Source organism: Oncorhynchus mykiss, chromosome 13, assembly GCF_057628025.1.
Source record: "Oncorhynchus mykiss isolate SJ-2025 chromosome 13, ASM5762802v1, whole genome shotgun sequence".
Classification (NCBI taxonomy): Eukaryota; Metazoa; Chordata; class Actinopteri; order Salmoniformes; family Salmonidae; genus Oncorhynchus; species Oncorhynchus mykiss.
The window spans coordinates 84,021,371-84,047,452 of record NC_143034.1 but is presented as its reverse complement, the minus strand read 5'-3'; the positions used below and the strand labels follow the sequence as shown (position 1 = coordinate 84,047,452).

Genomic DNA, 26,082 nt, shown 5'->3' with positions numbered 1-26,082 from the left:
TAGAGTAGAATATAATAAACAGAGAACAGAAGAATAGAGTAGAATAGAGTAGAATATAATAAACAGAGAACAGAAGAATAGAGTACAATAGAGTAGAATATAATAAACAGAGAACAGAAGAATAGAGTAGAATATAATAAACAGAGAACAGAAGAATAGAGTAGAATATAATAAACAGAGAACAGAAGAATAGAGTACAATAGAGTAGAATATAATAAACAGAGAACAGTAGAATAGAGTAGAATATAATAAACAGAGAACGGAAGAATAGAGTAGAATATAATAAACAGAGAACAGTAGAATAGAGTAGAATATAATAAACAGAGAACAGAAGAATAGAGTAGAATAGAGTAGAATATAATAAACAGAGAACAGAAGAATAGAGTACAATAGAGTAGAATATAATAAACAGAGAACAGAAGAATAGAGTACAATAGAGTAGAATATAATAAACAGAGAACAGAAGAATAGAGTAGAATATAATAAACAGAGAACGGAAGAATAGAGTAGAATATAATAAACAGAGAACAGTAGAATAGAGTAGAATATAATAAACAGAGAACAGAAGAATAGAGTAGAATATAGTAGAATATAATAAACAGAGAACAGAAGAATAGAGTACAATAGAGTAGAATATAATAAACAGAGAACAGAAGAATAGAGTATAATAGAGTAGAATATAATAAACAGAGAACAGAAGAATAGAGTAGAATATAATAAACAGAGAACAGAAGAATAGAGTAGAATAGAGTAGAATATAATAAACAGAGAACGGAAGAATAGAGTAGAATATAATAAACAGAGAACGGAAGAATAGAGTAGAATATAATAAACAGAGAACAGAAGAATAGAGTAGAATAGAGTAGAATATAATAAACAGAGAACGGAAGAATAGAGTAGAATATAATAAACAGAGAACGGAAGAATAGAGTAGAATATAATAAACAGAGAACAGTAGAATAGAGTAGAATATAATAAACAGAGAACAGAAGAATAGAGTAGAATAGAGTAGAATATAATAAACAGAGAACAGTAGAATAGAGTCGAATATAATAAACAGAGAACGGAACAATAGAGTAGAATATAATAAACAGAGAACAGTAGAATAGAGTAGAATATAATAAACAGAGAACAGAAGAATAGAGTAGAATAGAGTAGAATATAATAAACAGAGAACAGAAGAATAGAGTACAATAGAGTAGAATATAATAAACAGAGAACAGAAGAATAGAGTACAATAGAGTAGAATATAATAAACAGAGAACAGAAGAATAGAGTAGAATATAATAAACAGAGAACGGAAGAATAGAGTAGAATATAATAAACAGAGAACAGTAGAATAGAGTAGAATATAATAAACAGAGAACAGAAGAATAGAGTAGAATAGAGTAGAATATAATAAACAGAGAACAGAAGAATAGAGTACAATAGAGTAGAATATAATAAACAGAGAACAGAAGAATAGAGTAGAATATAATAAACAGAGAACAGAAGAATAGAGTAGAATATAATAAACAGAGAACAGAAGAATAGAGTACAATAGAGTAGAATATAATAAACAGAGAACAGTAGAATAGAGTAGAATATAATAAACAGAGAACGGAAGAATAGAGTAGAATATAATAAACAGAGAACAGTAGAATAGAGTAGAATATAATAAACAGAGAACAGAAGAATAGAGTAGAATAGAGTAGAATATAATAAACAGAGAACAGAAGAATAGAGTACAATAGAGTAGAATATAATAAACAGAGAACAGAAGAATAGAGTACAATAGAGTAGAATATAATAAACAGAGAACAGAAGAATAGAGTAGAATATAATAAACAGAGAACGGAAGAATAGAGTAGAATATAATAAACAGAGAACAGTAGAATAGAGTAGAATATAATAAACAGAGAACAGAAGAATAGAGTAGAATATAGTAGAATATAATAAACAGAGAACAGAAGAATAGAGTACAATAGAGTAGAATATAATAAACAGAGAACAGAAGAATAGAGTATAATAGAGTAGAATATAATAAACAGAGAACAGAAGAATAGAGTAGAATATAATAAACAGAGAACAGAAGAATAGAGTAGAATAGAGTAGAATATAATAAACAGAGAACGGAAGAATAGAGTAGAATATAATAAACAGAGAACGGAAGAATAGAGTAGAATATAATAAACAGAGAACAGAAGAATAGAGTAGAATAGAGTAGAATATAATAAACAGAGAACGGAAGAATAGAGTAGAATATAATAAACAGAGAACGGAAGAATAGAGTAGAATATAATAAACAGAGAACAGTAGAATAGAGTAGAATATAATAAACAGAGAACAGAAGAATAGAGTAGAATAGAGTAGAATATAATAAACAGAGAAAAGTAGAATAGAGTCGAATATAATAAACAGAGAACGGAACAATAGAGTAGAATATAATAAACAGAGAACAGTAGAATAGAGTAGAATATAATAAACAGAGAACGGAAGAATAGAGTAGAATATAATAAACAGAGAACAGTAGAATAGAGTAGAATACAATAAACAGAGAACAGAAGAATAGAGTAGAATATAATAAACAGAGAACAGAAGAATAGAGTAGAATAGAGTAGAATATAATAAACAGAGAACAGTAGAATAGAGTAGAATATAATAAACAGAGAACAGAAGAATAGAGTAGAATATAGTAGAATATAATAAACAGAGAACAGAAGAATAGAGTACAATAGAGTAGAATATAATAAACAGAGAACAGAAGAATAGAGTACAATAGAGTAGAATATAATAAACAGAGAACAGAAGAATAGAGTAGAATAGAGTAGAATATAATAAACAGAGAACAGTAGAATAGAGTAGAATATAATAAACAGAGAACAGAAGAATAGAGTAGAATAGAGTAGAATATAATAAACAGAGAACAGAAGAATAGAGTAGAATATAATAAACAGAGAACAGAAGAATAGAGTAGAATAGAGTAGAATATAATAAACAGAGAACAGTAGAATAGAGTACAATAGAGTAGAATATAATAAACAGAGAACAGAAGAATATAGTAGAATATAATAAACAGAGAACAGAAGAATAGAGTAGAATATAATAAACAGAGAACAGAAGAATAGAGTAGAATAGAGTAGAATATAATAAACAGAGAACAGAAGAATAGAATAGAATATAATAAACAGAGAACAGAAGAATAGAGTACAATAGAGTAGAATATAATAAACAGAGAACAGAAGAATAGAGTACAATAGAGTAGAATATAATAAACAGAGAACAGAAGAATAGAGTAGAATATAATAAACAGAGAACAGAAGAATAGAGTACAATAGAGTAGAAATAATAAACAGAGAACAGAACAATAGAGTAGAATATAATAAACAGAGAACAGAAGAATAGAGTAGAATAGAGTAGAATATAATAAACAGAGAACAGAAGAATATAGTAGAATATAATAAACAGAGAACAGAAGAATAGAGTCCAATAGAGTAGAATATAATAAACAGAGAACAGAAGAATATAGTAGAATATAATAAACCGAGAACAGTAGAATAGAGTACAATAGAGTAGAATATAATAAACAGAGAACAGAAGAATAGAGTAGAAATAATAAACAGAGAACAGAAGAATAGAGTAGAATATAATAAACAGAGAACAGAAGAATAGAGTAGAATAGAGTAGAATATAATAAACAGAGAACAGAAGAATATAGTAGAATATAATAAACAGAGAACAGAAGAATAGAGTCCAATAGAGTAGAATATAATAAACAGAGAACAGAAGAATATAGTAGAATATAATAAACCGAGAACAGTAGAATAGAGTACAATAGAGTAGAATATAATAAACAGAGAACAGAAGAATAGAGTACAATAGAGTAGAATATAATAAACAGAGAACAGAAGAATAGAGTATAATAGAGTAGAATATAATAAATAGAGAACAGTAGAATATAGTAGAATATAATAAACAGAGAACAGAAGAATATAGTAGAATATAATAAACAGAGAACAGAAGAATAGAGTAGAATATAATAAACAGAGAACAGTAGAATATAGTAGAATATAATAAACAGAGAACAGAAGAATAGAGTACAATAGAGTAGAATATAATAAACAGAGAACAGAAGAATATAGTAGAATATAATAAACAGAGAACAGAACAATAGAGTACAATAGAGTAGAATATAATAAACAGAGAACAGAAGAATAGAGTAGAATATAATAAACAGAGAACAGAACAATAGAGTACAATAGAGTAGAATATAATAAACAGAGAACAGTAGAATAGAGTAGAATATAATAAACAGAGAACAGAAAAATAGAGTACAATAGAGTAGAATATAATAAACAGAGAACAGTAGAATATAGTAGAATAGAGTAGAATATAATAAACAGAGAACAGAAGAATAGAGTAGAATATAATAAACAGAGAACAGAAGAATAGAGTAGAATATAATAAACAGAGAACAGAAGAATAGAGTAGAATAGAGTAGAATATAATAAACATAGAACAGAAGAATATAGTAGAATATAATAAACAGAGAACAGAACAATAGAGTACAATAGAGTAGAATATAATAAACAGAGAACAGAAGAATAGAGTAGAATATAATAAACAGAGAACAGTAGAATAGAGTACAATAGAGTAGAATATAATAAACAGAGAACAGAAGAATAGAGTAGAATAGAGTAGAATAGAGTAGAATATAATAAACAGAGAACAGAAGAATATAGTAGAATATAATAAACCGAGAACAGTAGAATAGAGTACAATAGAGTAGAATATAATAAACAGAGAACAGAAGAATAGAGTACAATAGAGTAGAATATAATAAACAGAGAACAGAAGAATAGGGTAGAATATAATAAACAGAGAACAGTAGAATATAGTAGAATATAATAAACAGAGAACAGAAGAATAGAGTACAATAGAGTAGAATATAATGAACAGAGAACAGTAGAATAGAGTAGAATATAATAAACAGAGAACAGTAGAATAGAGTAGAATATAATAAACAGAGAACAGAAGAATAGAGTAGAATAGAGTAGAATATAATAAACAGAGAACAGTAGAATATAGTAGAATAGAGTAGAATATAATAAACAGAGAACAGAAGAATAGAGTAGAATAGAGTAGAATATAATAAACAGAGAACAGAAGAATAGAGTACAATAGAGTAGAATATAATAAACAGAGAACAGTAGAATAGAGTAGAATATAATAAACAGAACAGTAGAATAGAGTAGAATATAATGAACAGAGAACAGAAGAATAGAGTAGAATATAATAAACAGAGAACAGAAGAATAGAGTAGAATAGAGTAGAATATAATAAACAGAGAACAGTAGAATAGAGTAGAATATAATAAACAGAGAACAGTAGAATAGAGTAGAATATAATAAACAGAGAACAGAAGAATAGAGTACAATAGAGTAGAATATAATAAACAGAGAACAGTAGAATAGAGTAGAATAGAGTAGAATATAATAAACAGAGAACAGAAGAATAGAGTACAATAGAGTAGAATATAATAAACAGAGAACAGAAGAATAGAGTACAATAGAGTAGAATATAATAAACAGAGAACAGAAGAATAGAGTACAATAGAGTAGAATATAATAAACAGAGAACAGAAGAATAGAGTAGAATATAATAAACAGAGAACAGAAGAATAGAGTACAATAGAGTAGAATATAATAAACAGAGAACAGAAGAATAGAGTACAATAGAGTAGAATATAATAAACAGAGAACAGTAGAATAGAGTAGAATATAATAAACAGAACAGTAGAATAGAGTAGAATATAATAAACAGAGAACAGAAGAATAGAGTACAATAGAGTAGAATATAATAAACAGAGAACAGTAGAATAGAGTAGAATAGAGTAGAATATAATAAACAGAGAACAGAAGAATAGAGTACAATAGAGTAGAATATAATAAACAGAGAACAGAAGAATAGAGTACAATAGAGTAGAATATAATAAACAGAGAACAGAAGAATATAGTATAATATAATAAACAGAGAACAGAAGAATATAGTAGAATATAATAAACAGAGAACAGAAGAATAGAGTAGAATATAATAAACAGAGAACAGTAGAACATAGTAGAATATAATAAACAGAGAACAGTAGAATATAGTACAATAGAGTAGAATATAATAAACAGAGAACAGTAGAACATAGTAGAATATAATAAACAGAGAACAGTAGAATATAGTAGAATATAATAAACAGAGAACAGAAGAATAGAGTACAATAGAGTAGAATATAATAAACAGAGAACAGAAGAATAGAGTACAATAGAGTAGAATATAATAAACAGAGAACAGAAGAATAGAGTACAATAGAGTAGAATATAATAAACAGAGAACAGAAGAATAGAGTACAATAGAGTAGAATATAATAAACAGAGAACAGAAGAATAGAGTAGAATATAATAAACAGAGAACAGAAGAATAGAGTAGAATAGAGTAGAAATAATAAACAGAGAACAGAAGAATAGAGTACAATAGAGTAGAATATAATAAACAGAGAACAGAAGAATAGAGTACAATAGAGTAGAATATAATAAACAGAGAACAGTAGAATACAGTAGAATATAATAAACAGAGAACAGAAGAATAGAGTAGAATAGAGTAGAATATAATAAACAGAGAACAGAAGAATAGAGTAGAATATAATAAACAGAGAACAGAAGAATAGAGTAGAATAGAGTAGAATATAATAAACAGAGAACAGAAGAATAGAGTAGAATAGAGTAGAATATAATAAACAGAGAACAGAAGAATAGAGTACAATAGAGTAGAATATAATAAACAGAGAACAGTACTTATATCCTTCTCTACCTGTTCCTGTTATCTCCTGTACCTATCCTCTATCCTTCTCTACCTGTTCATGTTATCTCCTGTATCTATCCTCTATCATTCTCTGCCTGTTCCTGTTATCTCCTGTATCTATCCTCTATCCTTATCTACCTGTTCCTGTTATCTCCTGTATCTATCATTCTCTAACTGTTCCTGTTATCTCCTGTATCTATCCTTCTCTACCTGTTCCTGTTATCTCCTGTATCTATCCTATATCCTTCTCTACCTGTTCCTGTTATCTCCTGTATCTATCCTATATCCTTCTCTACCTGTTCCTGTTATCTCCTGTATCTATCCTTCTCTAACTGTTCCTGTTATCTCCTGTATCTATTCTCTATCCTTCTCTACCTGTTCCTGTTATCTCCTGTATCTATTCTCTATCCTTCTCTACCTGTTCCTGTTATTCTATCCTCTATCCTTCTCTACCTGTTCCTGTTATCTCCTGTATCTATCCTCTATCCTTCTCTACCTGTTCCAGTTATCTCCTGTATCTATCCTTCTCTACCTTTTCCTGTTATCTCCTGTATCTATCCTTCTCTACCTGTTCATGTTATCTCCTGTATCTATCCTCTATCCTTCTCTACCTGTTCCTGTTATCTCCTGTATCTATCCTCTATCCTTCTCTACCTGTTCCTGTTATCTCCTGTATCTATCCTCTATCCTTCTCTACCTGTTCCAGTTATCTCCTGTATCTATCCTTCTCTACCTTTTCCTGTTATCTCCTGTATCTATCCTTCTCTACCTGTTCCAGTTATCTCCTGTATCTATCCTTCTCTACCTTTTCCTGTTATCTCCTGTATCTATCCTTCTCTACCTGTTCATGTTATCTCCTGTATCTATCCTCTATCCTTCTCTACCTGTTCCTGTTATCTCCTGTATCTATCCTCTATCCTTCTCTACCTGTTCCTGTTATCTCCTGTATCTATCCTCTATCCTTCTCTACCTGTTCCAGTTATCTCCTGTATCTATCCTTCTCTACCTTTTCCTGTTATCTCCTGTATCTATCCTTCTCTACCTGTTCCAGTTATCTCCTGTATCTATCCTTCTCTACCTTTTCCTGTTATCTCCTGTATCTATCCTTCTCTACCTGTTCATGTTATCTCCTGTATCTATCCTCTATCCTTCTCTAACTGTTCCTGTTATCTCCTGTATCTATCCTTCTCTACCTGTTCCTGTTATCTCCTGTATCTATCCTTCTCTACCTGTTCATGTTATCTCCTGTACCTATCCTCTATCCTTCTCTACCTGTTCCTGTTATCTCCTGTATCTATCCTCTATCCATCTCTACCTGTTCCTGTTATCTCCTGCATCTATCCTCTATCCATCTCTACCTGTTCCTGTTATCTCCTGTATCTATCCTTCTCTACCTGTTCCTGTTATCTCCTGTATATATCCTCTATCCTTCTCTACCTGTTCCTGTTATCTCCTGTATCTATCCTCTATCCATCTCTACCTGTTCCTGTTATCTCCTGTATCTATCCTCTATCCATCTCTACCTGTTCCTGTTATCTCCTGTATCTATCCTTCTCTACCTGTTCCTGTTATCTCCTGTATCTATCCTCTATCCCTCTCTAACTGTTCCTGTTATCTCCTGTACACTCTGACTCAGTGAAAACACAGTCAGGAGATCAACAGGAAAAGATACAGGATCAACAAGAAGATACCCACAGTCCTGCGTGTGTGTGTGTGTGTGTTTGTGTGTAAATGCATTGTGTGTGTGTAAGTGCAGCGTGTGTGTGTGTGTGTGTGTGTGTGCGTGTGTGTGTGTGTGTGTGTGTGTGTGTGTGTGTGTGTGTGTGTGTACCGTGATGACGTCCCCAGCCTTGATGTTGAGGCTGGTCAGGTCGTAGTTGTTGCAGTAATCCTTCAAGGCCCTGACCTGGAGGGCTGCTGACGCATCTGAGAGAGACAAGACGGTTTAATACCACACATACAGACACACACACACACAGACACACACACAGACACACACACACACACACACACACACACACAATGCATTTACAGACACACATACACACACACACACACACACACGCTGCACTTACACACAGACACACACACAGACACACACTCCGGCACACACACACACACACACCCACACCCACACACCACACACACACACCACACACACCACACACACACACACACACACACACACACACACACACACACACACACACACACACACACACCACACACACACACACCACACACACACCACACACACCTGTACCTCTGAGTAGCTGTTTGATCTCTCTGCTGGCCTGTGAAGCAGAGAACTGGTAAACTATATCCAGGGCAGTCTGGCTGTAGGTGTTCCTCACCGCTGCATTGATACCACTCTGTAGGGACAGGGATTAGGATTAGGGTTAGGGACAGGGATTAGGGTTAGGGTTAGGGACAGGGATTAGGGTTAGGGTTAGGGTAAAGATAAGGATTAGGGTTAGGGTTAGGGTAAAGATAAGTATTAGGTTTAGGGTTAGGGTAAAGATAAGGATTAGGTTTAGGGTTAGGGTAAAGATAAGGATTAGGTTTAGGATTAGGGTTAGGATTAGGGTAAAGATAAGGATTAGGTTTAGGATTAGGGTTAGGATTAGGGTAAAGATAAGGATTAGGTTTAGGATTAGGGTTAGGATTAGGGTAAAGATAAGGATTAGGTTTAGGATTAGGGTTAGGGTTAGGGTAAAGATAAGGATTAGGTTTAGGATTAGGGTTAGGATTAGGGTAAAGATAAGGATTAGGTTTAGGATTAGGGTTAGGGTTAGGGTAAAGATAAGGATTAGGATTAGGGACAGGGATTAGGGTAAAGATAAGGATTAGGGTTGGGATTAGGGTTAGGATTATAGTTAGGATTAGGGTTGGGATTAGGGTTAGGATTATAGTTAGGATTAGGGTTGGGATTAGGGTAAAGATAAGGATTAGGGTTGGGATTAGGGTTAGGATTATAGTTAGGATTAGGGTTAGGATTAGGGTTGGGATTAGGTTTAGGGTTAGGATTAGGATTAGGTTCTAATTCACTAGTGCCTCTACCCTGGTTCTAATTCACTAGAGCCTCTACCCTGGTTTTAAACCTGCACTAGTGCCACTACCCTGGTTCTAACCCTGCACTAGTGCCTCTACCCTGGTTCTAACCCTGCACTAGTGCCACTACCCTGGTTCTAACCCTGCAATAGTGCCTCTACCCTGGTTCTAACCCTGCACTAGGGCCTCTACCCTGGTTCTAACCCTGCACTAGGGCCTCTACCCTGGTTCTAATGCACTATAGCCTCTACCCTGGTTCTAATTCACTAGTGCCACTACCCTGGTTCTAACCCTGCACTAGTGCCTCTACCCTGGATCTAATTCACTAGTGCCTCTACCCTGGTTATAATTCACTAGTGACTCTACCCTGGCTCTAATGCACTAGAGCCTCTACCCTGGTTCTCACCCTGCACTAGTGCCTCTACCCTGGTTCTAATTCATTAGTGACTCTACCCTGGTTCTAATTCACTAGTGCCTCTACCCTGGTTCTAATTCACTAGAGCCTCTACCCTGGTTCTTACCCTGCACTAGTGCCTCTACCCTGGTTCTAATTCATTAGTGCCTCTACCCTGGTTCTAATTCACTAGAGCCTCTTCCCTGGTTCTAATTCACGAGTGCCTCTACCCTAGTTCTAATTCACTAGTGCCTCTACCCTGGTTCTAATTCACTAGTGCCTCTACCCTGGTTCGAATTCACTAGTGCCTCTACCCTGGTTCTAATTCACTAGTGCCTCTACCCTGGATCTAACCCTGGACTAGTGCCTCTACCCTGGATCTAACCCTGCACTAGCGCCTCTACCCTGGATCTAACCCTGCACTAGGGCCTCTACCCTGGTTCTAATGCACTATAGCCTCTACCCTGGTTCTAATTCACTAGTGCCACTACCCTGGTTCTAACCCTGCACTAGTGCCTCTACCCTGGATCTAATTCACTAGTGCCTCTACCCTGGTTATAATTCACTAGTGACTCTACCCTGGCTCTAATGCACTAGAGCCTCTACCCTGGTTCTCACCCTGCACTAGTGCCTCTACCCTGGTTCTAATTCATTAGTGACTCTACCCTGGTTCTAATTCACTAGTGCCTCTACCCTGGTTCTAATTCACTAGAGCCTCTACCCTGGTTCTCACCCTGCACTAGTGCCTCTACCCTGGTTCTAATTCATTAGTGCCTCTACCCTGGTTCTAATTCACTAGAGCCTCTTCCCTGGTTCTAATTCACGAGTGCCTCTACCCTAGTTCTAATTCACTAGTGCCTCTACCCTGGTTCTAATTCACTAGTGCCTCTACCCTGGTTCGAATTCACTAGTGCCTCTACCCTGGTTCTAATTCACTAGTGCCTCTACCCTGGATCTAACCCTGGACTAGCGCCTCTACCCTGGATCTAACCCTGCACTAGCGCCTCTACCCTGGTTCTAACCCTGCACTAGCGCCTCTACCCTGGTTCTAACCCTGCACTAGCGCCACATTTACACAAAAAAGGCAGAAGTGAGGCTGAACCTGTTGAGGTGTTTAAAAGAGGAATTCAAATCAGGTTAGTTAGTGTTGGACTGATGCTAAGGGAACGATCAAGGCCAGATCAGGTTAGTTAGTGTTGGACTGATGCTAAGGGAACGATCAAGGCCAAATCAGGTTAGTTAGTACTGGACTGATGCTAAGGGAACGATCAAGGCCAAATCAGGTTAGTTAGTACTGGACTGATGCTAAGGGAACGATCAAGGCCAATCAGGTTAGTTAATGTTGGACTGATGCTAAGGGAATGATCAAGGCCAAATCAGGTTAGATAGTGTTGGACTGATGCTAAGGGAACGATCAAGGCCAAATCAGGTTAGTTAGTGTTGGACTGATGCTAAGGGAACGATCAAGGCCAAATCAGGTTAGTTAGTACTGGACTGATGCTAAGGGAACGATCAAGGCCAAATCAGGTTAGTTAGTGTTGGACTGATGCTAAGGGAACGATCAAGGCCAAATCAGGTTAGTTAGTACTGGACTGATGCTAAGGGAACAACCAGTCTTCCCACAGAGCTCTGCCTCATGCAGGGGTCAGGGGTTAGAGGTCAGGGGTTAATGATTAAAGGTTAGTTGTAGTTCCTCTTACATCCAGCAGGAGGCGAACCGCCTCAGTCTTCCCACAGAGAGCTGCCTCATGCAGAGCCGTGCCAGCCTTGGTCTGTCTGTTGATGTCTATTCCAGACTGGATCAACAGCCTGGGGACCACACAACACACACACACACACACACACACAACAAACACAACACAACACAACATACACACACAAACACAACACACAACATACACACACAAACACAACACAACACAACATACACACACACACAGATATTTTTTAAATAATTGTTTTATATATTTATTTGTCCCAAATATGTTCATCTGGACAGTTTTTGTCGATCGCTTGAGCACATTTGTCCCAATAAATACTAACTCCAACTGTCAATATACCCTAACATGGTTAACCATTTGTCCCAATAAATACTAACTAGAACTATCAATATACCCTAACATGGTTAACCATCTGGCCCAATAAATACTAACTAGAACTATCAATATACCCTAACATGGTTAACCATCTGGCCCAATAAATACTAACTAGAACTATCTGTATACCCTAACATGGTTAACCATCTGGCCCAATAAATACTAACTAGAACTATCAATATACCCTAACATGGTTAACCATCTGGCCCAATAAATACTAACTAGAACTATCTGTATACCCTAACATGGTTAACCATCTGGCCCAATAAATACTAACTAGAACTATCAATATACCCTAACATGGTTAACCATCTGGCCCAATAAATACTAACTAGAACTATCAATATACCCTAACATGGTTAACCATCTGGCCCAATAAATACTAACTAGAACTATCAATATACCCTAACATGGTTAACCATCTGGCCCAATAAATACTAACTAGAACTATCAATATACCCTAACATGGTTAACCATCTGGCCCAATAAATACTAACTAGAACTATCAATATACCCTAACATGGTTAACCATCTGGCCCAATAAATACTAACTAGAACTATCAATATACCCTAACATGGTTAACCATCTGGCCCAATAAATACTAACTAGAACTATCAATATACCCTAACATGGTTATCCATCTGGCCCAATAAATACCAACTAGAACTATCAATATACCCTAACATGGTTAACCATCTGGCCCAATAAATACTAACTAGAACTATCAATATACCCTAACATGGTTAACTGGGTCATTTGTTGAAATTATAATTATAGTATGACCATATAAGGCTGGGTCATTAGTTGATAGTATGACCATATAAGGCTGGGTCATTAGTTGATAGTATGACCATATAAGGCTGGGTCATTAGTTGATAGTATGACCATATAAGGCTGGGTCATTTGTTTTATAGTATAATTATAGTATGACCATATAAGGCTGGGTCATTAGTTGATAGTATGACCATATAAGGCTGGGTCATTTGTTTTATAGTATAATTGTAGTATGACCATATAAGGCTGGGTCATATGTTGATATTATAATTATATTATGACCATATAAGGCTGGGTCATTTGTTGATATTATAATTATATTATGACAATATAAGGCTGGGTAATTTGTTTTATAGTATAATTATAGTCTGACCAAATAAGGCTGGGTCATTTGTCGATGTGACCGATATAGAGAGAGAAAGGGAGAGAGAGGGGAAGGAAGGAAGGAAAGAAGGAGAGAGTGTGTGTGTGTGTGTGTGTGTGTGTGTGTTACCTGATGATGTCTATGTGTCCGTTCTTGGCCGCCAGGTGAAGAGGAGAGGTCCCATTGGGGTCAGTAGAATCTCCTGGTTTCAGTTCCAGCAGGGCCACACACATGTTACTGTTGAGAAGGAGCTGAACCACCTACACACACACACACACACACACACACACACACACACACACACCCACACACACACACACGTTACTGTTGAGAAGGAGCTGAACCACCTACACACACACACACACACACACACACACACACACACACACACACACACACACACACACACACGTCACTGTTGAGAAGGAGCTGAACCACCTACACACACACACACACACATTTACTGCTGGAGCAAAATCCCACACCCACACTGGCCGTCACAAGGATTTTCTGGCAGTGTGCTAGTTGCATATTGATCATGGACAGGGATGGAAATGAACCAAGACTGTTAGCTCAAGGCTAGTAATTTTAACCAAGCCCGTTAGCCCAAGGCTAGTAGTTTTAACCAAGCCCGTTAGCACAAGGCTAGTAGTTTTAACCAAGCCCGTTAGCCCAAGGCTAGTAGTTTTAACCAAGCCCGTTAGCCCAAGGCTAGTAGTTTTAACCAAGCCCGTTAGCCCAAGGCTAGTAGTTTTAACCAAGCCCGTTAGCCTAAGGCTAGTAGTTTTAACCAAGCCCGTTAGCCCAAGGCTAGAATGTTTAACCAAGCCTGTTAGCTCTAGGCTAGTAGTTTTAACCAAGCCTGTTAGCTCAAGGCTAGTAGTTTTAACCAAGCCCTTTAGCCCAAGGCTAGTAATTTTAACCAAGCCTGTTAGCTCAAGGCTAGTAGTTTTAACCAAGCCTGTTAGCCCAAGGCTAGTAGTTTTAACCAAGCCTGTTAGCTCAAGGCTAGTAGTTTTAACCAAGCCCGTTAGGTCAAGGCTAGTAGTTTTCAGTCTGGGCTAGTAAAACATCTGCCAAACAAGCCCAGAGTTTTGTTTGTCATTAAAACATTTTAAAAGAAAACATCACCACAGCACACTTGGTTAGAACAACGTCACCCGGGATAGTAAAATGGAGGTCTTCTAACCCGGATGGCCAGTGGCCAAAGTCCTTACAACACCAACAAAACTGCAAAGTAAATAGGTAATGAAGTTAGTAGAGTTAGTTACTCACCCCGACCCTGCCGAACTCACAGGCCAGATCGAGAGGAGTCTTTCCTGCATTGTCCACTATACACGGATTAGACTGGTGCTGAAGCAACATCTCAGACTGGGGGAACAACAACAACAACACACGGATTAGACTGGTGTTGGAGCAACATCTCAGACTGGGGGAAGAACAACAACAACAACAACAACACACGGATTAGACTGGTGTTGGAGCAACATCTCAGACTGGGGGAACAACAACAACAACAACAACACACGGATTAGACTGGTGTTGGAGCAACATCTCAGACTGGGGGAACAACAACAACAACAACAACACACGGATTAGACTGGTGTTGGAGCAACATCTCAGACTGGGGGAACAACAACAACAACAACACACGGATTAGACTGGTGTTGGAGCAACATCTCAGACTGGGGGAACAACAACAACAACAACAACAACAACACACGGATTAGACTGGTGTTGGAGCAACATCTCAGACTGGGGGAACAACAACAACACACGGATTAGACTGGTGTTGGAGCAACATCTCAGACTGGGGACAACAACAACAACAACACACGGATTAGACTGGTGCTGAAGCAGCATCTCAGACTGGGGGAACAACAACAACAACAACAACACACGGATTAGACTGGTGCTGGAGCAACATCTCAGACTGGGGGAACAACAACAACAACAACAACAACACAAGGATTAGACTGGTGTTGGAGCAACATCTCAGACTGGGGGAACAACAACAACAACAACACACGGATTAGACTGGTGTTGGAGCAACATCTCAGACTGGGGGAACAACAACAACAACAACACACGGATTTGACTGGTGTTGGAGCAACATCTCAGACTGGGGGAACAACAACAACAACAACAACAACAACACACGGATTAGACTGGTGTTGGAGCAACATCTCAGACTGGGGGAACAACAACAACACACGGATTAGACTGGTGCTGAAGCAACATCTCAGACTGGGGGAACAACAACAACAACAACAACACACGGATTAGACTGGTGTTGGAGCAACATCTCAGACTGGGGGAACAACAACAACAACAACACACGGATTAGACTGGTGTTGGAGCAACATCTCAGACTGGGGGAAGAACAACAACAACAACAACAACACACGGATTAGACTGGTGTTGGAGCAACATCTCAGACTGGGGAACAACAACAACAACAACAACAACAACAACAACACACGGATTAGACTGGTGTTGGAGCAACATCTCAGACTGGGGGAACAACAACAACAACACACAGATTAGACTGGTGTTGGAGCAACATCTCAGACTGGGGGAACAACAACAACAACACACGGATTAGACTGGTGCTGGAGCAACATCTCAGACTGGGGGAACAACAACAACAACAACAACAACACACGGATTAGACTGGTGCTGGAGCAACATCTCAGACTGGGGGAACAACAACAACAACAACAACAACACACGGATTAGACTGGTGCTGGAGCAACATCTCAGACTGGGGGAACAACAACAACAACAACAACAACACACGGATTAGACTGGTGCTGAAGCAACATCTCAGACTGGGGACAACAACAACAACACACGGATTAGACTGGTGTTGGAGCAACATCTCAGACTGGGGGAACAACAATAACAACAACAACAAGACTTTGTCACATGGAGATTAGTCTTCAGCTTAACCTTTATTTAACTAGGCAAGTTGGTTAAGAACCAATTATTATTTACAATGACGACCTACTAGGGAACAGTGGATTAACTGCCTTGTTCAGGGGCAGAACGACGGTCTACCGGGGAACAGGGGGTTAACTGCCTTGTTCAGGGGCAGAACGACGGCCTACCGGGGAACAGGGGGTTAACTGCCTTGTTCAGGGGCAGAACGACGGTCTACCGGGGAACAGGGGGTTAACTGCCTTGTTCAGGGGCAGAACGACGGCCTACCGGGGAACAGGGGGTTAACTGCCTTGTTCAGGGGCAGAACGACAGCCTACCGGGGAACAGGGGGTTAACTGCCTTGTTCAGGGGCAGGACGACAGCCTACCGGGGAACAGGGGGTTAACTGCCTTGTTCAGGGGCAGGACGGCAGCCTACCGGGGAACAGGGGGTTAAATGCCTTGTTCAGGGGCAGAACGACGGCCTACCGGGGAACAGTGGTTTAACTGCCTTGTTCAGGGGCAGAACGACGGCCTACCGGGGAACAGGGGGTTAACTGCCTTGTTCAGGGGCAGAACGACGACCTACCGGGGAACAGTGGGTTAACTGCCTTGTTCAGGGGCAGAACGACGACCTACCGGGGAACAGTGGGTTAACTGCCTTGTTCAGGGGCAGAATGACGACCTACCGGGGAACAGGGGGTTAACTGCCTTGTTCAGGGGCAGAACGACGACCTACCGGGGAACAGTGGGTTAACTGCCTTGTTCAGGGGCAGAATGACGACCTACCCGGGAACAGGGGGTTAACTGCCTTGTTCAGGGGCAGAATGACGACCTACCGGGGAACAGTGGGTTAACTGCCTTGTTCAGGGGCAGAACGACGGCCTACCGGGGAACAGGGGGTTAACTGCCTTGTTCAGGGGCAGAACGACGACCTACCGGGGAACAGGGGGTTAACTGCCTTGTTCAGGGGCAGAACGACGGCCTACCGGGGAACAGTGGTTTAACTGTCTTGTTCAGGGGCAGAACGACGGCCTACCGGGGAACAGGGGGTTAACTGCCTTGTTCAGGGGCAGAACGACGACCTACCGGGGAACAGTGGGTTAACTGCCTTGTTCAGGGGCAGGACGACAGCCTACCGGGGAACAGTGGGTTAACTGCCTTGTTCAGGGGCAGAACAACGTATTTTTTTGTACCCTGTCAGCTCTAGGGATTTGATCCTGCAACCTTTCGGGTTGCTGGCCTAACGCCCTAACCACTAGGCTACCTGTCCCCCCCCTCTAACCACTAGGCTACCTGCCCCCCCCCCCCCCCCCCCCCCCCCCCCTCTAACCACTAGGCTACCTGCCCCCCCCCCCCCCTCTAACCACTAGGCTACCTGCCCCCCCCCCTCTAACCACTAGGCTACCTGCATCCCCCCTCTAACCACTAGGCTACCTGCCCTACCTTTAACCACTAGGCTACCTGCCCGCCCTCTAACCACTAGGCTACCTGCCCCCCCCCTCCCCCCTCCTTTAACCACTAGGCTACCTGCCTCCCCCCTCTAACCACTAGGCTACCTGCATCCCCCCTCTAACCACTAGGCTACCTGCCCGCCCTCTAACCACTAGGCTACCTGCCCCCCCCCCCTAACCACTAGGCTACCTGCCCCCCCCCCTCCTTTAACCACTAGGCTACCTGCCTCCCCCCCCCTCCTTTAACCACTAGGCTACCTGCCTCCCCCCCCCCTCCTTTAACCACTAGGCTACCTGCCCCCCCCCCTCCTTTAACCACTAGGCTACCTGCCTCCCCCCTCTAACCACTAGGCTACCTGCATCCCCCCTCTAACCACTAGGCTACCTGCCCGCCCTCTAACCACTAGGCTACCTGCCCCCCCCTCCCCCCTCCTTTAACCACTAGGCTACCTGCCTCCCCCCCCTAACCACTAGGCTACCTGCCCCCCCCTCCCCCCTCCTTTAACCACTAGGCTACCTGCCTCCCCCCCCTAACCACTAGGCTACCTGCCTCCCCCCCCTAACCACTAGGCTACCTGCAACCCCCCTCTAACCACTAGGCTACCTGCCCCCCCCCCCTCTAACCACTAGGCTACCTGCCGCCCGACCCCTCTAAGATACATACCCACGCAGGTTGGAAGACACAGCACAGCGCCCAGGGAGCAGGTTAAGGTGTTAAGTGCCTTGCTCCAGGGCACAACGGCAGGAGATGACATCGATAGCAGAAACTCTTCCGTTAGCCGTTAGCTAAACAACAGCTAATGTGACTCACCACGTCGTAGTGTCCGTGCTGCGCCGACAGGTGCAGAGGGATCTGTCCCTCGTCTGATTGGCCGTTGACCGACGAACCAGACTTCAGCAGCATCTTCATAGGCTCCGCCTTCCCCTGCCAAGCCGCGTAGTGCAGTGGGCGCATCCCTACGGCAACCACGGAGGAACAGACAGAATCAGACTACGGCCGGCAGTGTGTGTATATGTGTGTGTGTCTGTGTGTATATGTGTGTGTGTGTGCGTGTGTATGCGTATGTGTGTGTGTGTGTGTGTGTGCGTGTGTATGCGTATGTGTGTGTGTGTGTGTGTGTTGTGTGTTGTGTCTCACCCTTCTGGTCCCTGATGTCCACGGTGGCCTGCGATTCCAGCAGCAGAGAGATGAGCTCCAGGTTCCCACTGAGAGCAGCATGGTGCAGTGGAGCAAACCTACACACACACACACACACACACACACACACACACACACAGACACACACACACACACACACACACACACACACACACATACACACACACACACACACACACACACACACACACACACACACATACACACACACACACACACACACACACACACACACACACACACACACACACACACACACACACACAGTATTTAAGTTATTTAGGGCAAACGTTCTAAAATGTTTTGGGTCCGGGGACCTTTTGTGATTCCTCAAGGACATCCCTCATAATCAGAACTCAAGAGATAAAACATAGGACACAAGGAGATCTACTATGACCAATCAAACCAAGGAGTTCTACTACGACTTCATGACCAATCAAACCAATGATTCTACTATGAATTCATGACCAATCAAACCAAGGAGATCTACTATGACTTCATGACCAATCAAACCAAGGAGATCTATTATGACTTCATGACCAATCAAACCAAGGAGATCTACTATGACTTCATGACCAATCAAACCAATAATTCTACTATGACTTCATGACCAATCAAACCAAGGAGATCTACTATGACTTCATGACCAATCAAACCAAGGAGTTCTACTATGACTTCATGACCAATCAAACCAATAATTCTACTATGACTTTATGACCAATCAAACCAAGGAGTTCTACTATGACTTCATGACCAATCAAACCAAGGATTCTACTATGACTTCATGACCAATCAAACCAAGGAGATCTACTATGACTTCATGACCAATCAAACCAAGGAGATCTATTATGACTTCATCACCAATCAAACCAAGGAGATCTACTATGACTTCATGACCAATCAAACCAATAATTCTACTATGACTTCATGACCAATCAAACCAAGGAGTTCTACTATGACTTCATGACCAATCAAACCAATAATTCTACTATGACTTTATGACCAATCAAACCAAGGAGTTCTACTATGACTTCATGACCAATCAAACCAAGGATTCTACTATGACTTCATGACCAATCGAACCAAGGAGATCTACTATGACTTCATGACCAATCAAACCAAGGAGTTCTACTATGACTTCATGACCAATCAAACCAAGGAGATCTACTATGACTTCATGACCAATCAAACCAAGGAGTTCTACTATGACTTCATGACCAATCAAACCAAGGAGTTCTACTATGACTTCATGACCAATCAAACCAATAATTCTACTATGACTTTATGACCAATCAAACCAAGGAGTTCTACTATGACTTCATGACCAATCAAACCAAGGATTCTACTATGACTTCATGACCAATCAAACCAAGGAGATCTACTATGACTTCATGACCAATCAAACCAAGGAGATCTATTATGACTTCATCACCAATCAAACCAAGGAGATCTACTATGACTTCATGACCAATCAAACCAATAATTCTACTATGACTTCATGACCAATCAAACCATGGAGTTCTACTATGACTTCATGACCAATCAAACCAAGGAGATCTACTATGACTTCATGACCAATCAAACCAAGGATTCTACAATGACTTCATGACCAATCAAACCAAGGATTCTACTATGACTTCATGACCAATCAAACCAAGGAGATCTACTATGACTTCATGACCAATCAAACCAAGGAGATCTACTATGAATTCATGACCAATCAAACCAAGGATTCTACTATGACTTCATGACCAGTCAAACCAAGGAGATCTACTATGACTTCATGACCAATCAAACCAAGGATTCTCCTATGACTGGAAAAAAACTATTATTGGGCCCTGTGAAGGAACATTTTAAGGCCCACCTCTCTCTTGGCATCGGGAATATTGTTGTTTTTATTGCGTGTGTGAGAAGCCCTGATTTAGGGCACAGTGGGAGGTATGGTAACTCCATAATGGACAGGAAGAGTCAACATGGATTAAAAGACCAGCTGATGTCATAATGGACTGGATTACAACTATAATCACTCAACCTTATACACAGACACACACTGGGCTTCTATTGAGGGTTATCTAGCCAGCCCACCACATCTGTTTCCTGGTGTGTAGCCTAACTCATATCTACTACTGTCAGCTGGATGGAGAAGGATAAGAGAGAGAGAGGGATATTTTTTTTTATTTAACTAGGCAAGTCAGTTAAGACCACATTCTTACTTACAATGACAGCCTAGGAACAGTGGGTTAACTGCCCTGTTCAGGGGCACAACGACATATTTTTACATTGTCAGCTCAGGGATTCGATCTAGCAAGCTTTCGGTTACTGGCCCAACGCTCTAACCACTAGGCTACCTGCCTAGTGGTTAGAGAGAAGAGAGAGATGGAGAGGAGAGAGTGATGGAGAGAGGGATGGAAGAGAGGAGAGAGGGATGGAGAAGGAGAGAAGAGAGGGATGAGAAGGAGAGGAGAGAGATGGAGAGAGGGATGGAGAAGGAGAGGAGAGAGGGATGGATGGAGAAGGAGAGGGCAGAAGGATGGAGAGAGGCATGGAGAGAGGGATGTAGGGAAGGATGAGAGAGAGATGGAGATAGGGATGGAGGGAGAGAGGGATGATGGAGAGAGAGGAATGAGAGAGAGGGATGAAGGAGAGAGAGGGATGAGAGAGAGGGATGGAGGGAGAGAGGGATGATGGAGAGAGGGATGGAGGGAGAGAGGGATGATGGAGAGAGGGATGGAGAGAGAGGGATGATGGAGAGAGGGATGATGGAGAGAGAGGGATGAGAGAGAGGGATGGAGGGAGAGAGGGATGATGGAGAGAGGGATGGAGAGAGGGATGATGGAGAGAGGGATGGAGAGAGAGGGATGATGGAGAGAGGGATGATGGAGAGAGGGATGAGGGAGTGAGGGATGATGGAGAGAGGGATGGAGAGAGAGGACAAGAGATAAACGTTGTAAACAATGTACTTCATGTGGGGTTACAGTATACAGTAGTGGTGTGTTTGATGCCTGATTGTGTGTGTGTGTGGGGGGGGGGGGGGGGCATAGACCGTGTGTGAGTGTCAGTGTGAGGCATAGAGGCAGTGTGTGTCTGTCAGTGTGAGGGATAGAGGCAGTGTGTGAGTGTCAGTGTGAGGAATAGAGGCAGTGTGTGAGTGGCAGTGTGAGGGATAGAGGCAGTGTGTGAGTGTCAGTGTGAGGGCCAGAGGCAGTGTGTGAGTGTCAGTGTGAGGGCCAGAGGCAGTGTGTGAGGGCTAGAGGCAGTGTGTGAGTGTCAGTGTGAGGGATAGAGGCAGTGTGTGAGTGTCAGTGTGAGGGACAGAGGCAGTGTGTGTCTGTCAGTGTGAGGGATAGAGGCAGTGTGTGAGTGTCAGTGTGAGGGATAGAGGCAGTGTGTGAGTGTCAGTGTGAGGGATAGAGGCAGTGTGTGAGTGTCAGTGTGAGGGCCAGAGGCAGTGTGTGAGTGTCAGTGTGAGGGCCAGAGGCAGTGTGTGAGGGCTAGAGGCAGTGTGTGAGTGTCAGTGTGAGGGATAGAGGCAGTGTGTGAGTGTCAGTGTGAGGGATAGAGGCAGTGTGTGTCTGTCAGTGTGAGGGATAGAGGCAGTGTGTGAGTGTCAGTGTGAGGGATAGAGGCAGAGTGTGAGTGTCAGTGTGAGGGATAGAGGCAGTGTGTGTCTGTCAGTGTGAGGGATAGAGGCAGTGTGTGAGTGTCAGTGTGAGGGATAGAGGCAGTGTGTGAGTGTCAGTGTGAGGGCCAGAGGCAGTGTGTGAGTGTCAGTGTGAGGGCCAGAGGCAGTGTGTGAGGGCTAGAGGCAGTGTGTGAGTGTCAGTGTGAGGGATAGAGGCAGTGTGTGAGTGGCAGTGTGAGGGATAGAGGCAGTGTGTGAGTGTCAGTGTGAGGGCCAGAGGCAGTGTGTGAGTGTCAGTGTGAGGGCCAGAGGTAGTGTGTGAGTGTCAATGTGAGGGCCAGAGGCAGTGTGTGTGTCAGTGTGAAGGATAGAGGCAGTGTGTGTGTGAGTGTGAGGGATAGAGGCAGTGTGTGAGTGTCAGTGTGATGGATAGAGGCAGTGTGTGAGGGATAGAGGCACTGTGTGAGGGATAGAGGCAGTGTGTGAGGGATAGAGGCAGTGTGTGAGTGGCAGTGTGAGGGATAGAGGCAGTGTGTGAGGGAAAGAGGCAGTGTGTGAGTTATAGAGGCAGTGTGTGAGTGGCAGTGTGAGGGATAGAGGCAGTGTGTGAGGGATAGAGGCAGTGTGAGGGATAGAGGCAGTGTGTGAGTGGCAGTGTGAGGGAAAGAGTCAGTGTGAAGGATAGAGTCAATGTGTGAGGGATAGAGGCAGTGTGTGAGGGATAGAGGCAGTGTGTGAGTGTCAGTGTGAGGGATAGAGGCAGTGTGAGGGATAGAGGCAGTGTGTGAGGGATAGAGGCAGTGTGTGAGTGTCAGTGTGAGGGATAGAGTCAGTGTGTAGGATAGAGTCAGTGTGAGGGATAGAGTCAGTGTGTGGGATAGAGTCAGTGTGTGGGATAGAGTCAGTGTGTGGGATAGAGTCAGTGTGAGGGATAGAGGCAGTGTGAGGGATAGAGTCAGTGTGAGGGATAGAGTCAGTGTGAGGGATAGAGGCAGTGTGAGGGATAGAGTCAGTGTGAGGGATAGAGTCAGTGTGAGGGATAGAGTCAGTGTGAGGGATAGAGTCAGTGTGAGGGATAGAGTCAGTGTGAGGGATAGAGGCAGTGTGAGGGATAGAGTCAGTGTGAGGGATAGAGGCAGTGTGAGGGATAGAGTCAGTGTGAGGGATAGAGTCAGTGTGAGGGATAGAGTCAGTGTGAGGGATAGACTGACCATGTGAATCAAGTCAAATGTTAATAGTCACATGCGCCGAATACAAACCTTACGCTGAAATAATTACTTACAAGCCCTTAACCAACAATACAGTTTTCAGAAAATATTTACTAAATAAACAATATATATTTTTAAAAAGTAATACAATAAAATATCAATAACGAGGCAATATACAGGGGGTACCGAGTCAGTGGACCTGGAAATTCTACAGCCCCATCAGTTGCAGAGGGAGGTGTTTAGTCCCAGGGTCATTAGCTTAGTGATGAGCTTTGAAGGCAACTATGGTGTTGAACGCTGAGCTGTAGTCAATGAACAGCATTCTCACATAGGTGTTCCTTCTGTCCAGGTGGGAAAGGGCAGTGTGGAGTGCAATAGAGATTGCATCATCTGTGGATCTGTTGGGGCGGTATGCAAATTGGAGTGGGTCTAGGGTTTCTGGGATAATGGTGTTGATGTGAGCCATGACCAGCCTTTCAAAGCACTTCATGGCTACAGATGTGAGTGCTACGGGTCGGTAGTCATTTAGGCAGGTTACCTTAGTGTTCTTGGGTGCAGGGACGATGGTGGTCTGCTTGAAACATGTTGGTATTACAGACTCGGTCAGGGAGAGGTTGAAAATATCAGTGAAGACACGTGACAGTTGGTCCGCTCTGAGTACACGTCCTGAGAATCCGTCTGGCCCTGGGGCCTTCTGAATGTTGACCTGTTTGAAGGTCTTGCTCACATCGGCTAAGGAGAGCGTGATCACACAGTCGTCCGGAACAGCTGGTGCTCTCATGCATGATTCAGTGTTGCTTGCATAAAAATAGCATAAAAATAAATTTAGCCCGTCTGGTAGGCCCTCGTCACCGGGCAGCTTGCGTCTGGGTTTCCCTTTGTAGTCCCCTTGCTACATCCGACGAGCGTCAGAGCCAGAATACAGGTGAAAGCTATGATCCCTTATTGATGCCACTTGTTAAATCCACTTCAAATCAGTGTAGAGGAAGGGGAGGAGACGGGTTAAGGAACGGTGCTCCTAACGTTTTCCTTCAATTTGCAGACCCTCATGCCAAATGAAAATATATTTTTAAATCAACAAAGCATAAGAATACTTTGTTATTGTTTGTCAATAAGGGTGAGCAGGGTGAATACGGTCTGTACGTACGTGACAATTGGTAAAAAGCCAAATTGACATGTGCTCAGTCTCATTGTTTTCATGAGGAAATGTATGAGCATTCCAGGTGAAGCTGGTTGAGAAAATGCCAAGAGTGTGCAAAGCTGTCATCAAGGCAAAGAGTGGCTACTTTGAAAAAATCTCAAACAGAAAATAAATTCTGATTTGTTAAACACTTTTTTGGTTACTACATGATTCCATATGTGTTATTTCATAGTTTTGATGTCTTCACTATTATTCTACAGTACAAAATGGTACAAAAATAAAGAAAAACCCTTGAATGAGTGAGCGTGTCCAAACCTTTAGACTGGTACTGTACACCAGGCGGTGTCAGAGGAAAGCCCAAAACATCACAAACTGTTCTCTCTGCTACCGCACGGCATGTCAAGTCCAGGTTCAAAAGGCTCCTTAACAGCTTCTACCTCCAAACCATAAAACTGATGAACAGCTTCTACCTCCAAGCCATAAACTGATGAACAGCTTCTACCTCCAAGCCATAAAACTGATGAACAGCTTCTACCTCCAAGCCATGAACTTGATGAACAGCTTCTACCTCCAAGCCATAAAACTGATGAACAGCTTCTACCTCCAAGCCATAAAACTGATGAACAGCTTCTACCTCCAAGCCATAAAACTGATGAACAGCTTCTACCTCCAAGCCATAAAACTGATGAACAACTTCTACCTCCAAGCCATAAAACTGATGAACAGCTTCTACCTCCAAGCCATAAAACTGATGAACAGCTTCTACCTCCAAGCCATAAAACTGCTGAACAGCTTCTACCTCCAAGCCATAAAACTGCTGAACAGCTTCTACCTCCAAGCCATACAACTGCTGAACAGCTTCTACCTCCAAGCCATAAAACTGATGAACAGCTTCTACCTCCCAAGCCATAAAACTAATAGCTTCTACCTCCAAGCCATAAACTGATGAACCTCCAAGCCATAAAACTGATGAACAACTTCTACCTCCAAGCCATAAACTAGTTCTACCTCCAAGCCATAAAACTGCTGAACAATTAATCAAATAGTCACCCGGACTATTTACGTTGAA

The 26,082-nt window shown here is 41.5% G+C and overlaps 1 protein-coding gene across 9 annotated transcripts in view; it reads right to left on the bottom strand.

Moving 5' to 3' along the window:
* caskin1 (CASK interacting protein 1) overlaps positions 1-26,082 on the bottom strand; it is a 137,197-nt gene that overhangs the window by 65,126 nt on the left and 45,989 nt on the right. For all 9 annotated transcript variants that reach the window (XM_090194515.1, XM_090194513.1, XM_090194511.1 and 6 more), the window contains exons 3-9: positions 19,022-19,119; positions 18,695-18,840; positions 14,784-14,879; positions 13,638-13,768; positions 11,974-12,082; positions 9,092-9,200; positions 8,660-8,754 (exon numbers count right to left, since the gene is read on the bottom strand). In XM_090194515.1, coding sequence (XP_090050641.1) covers positions 8,660-8,754; positions 9,092-9,200; positions 11,974-12,082; positions 13,638-13,768; positions 14,784-14,879; positions 18,695-18,840; positions 19,022-19,119 — 784 coding nt within the window. The remainder of the gene's footprint in view (positions 1-8,659; positions 8,755-9,091; positions 9,201-11,973; positions 12,083-13,637; positions 13,769-14,783; positions 14,880-18,694; positions 18,841-19,021; positions 19,120-26,082) is intronic.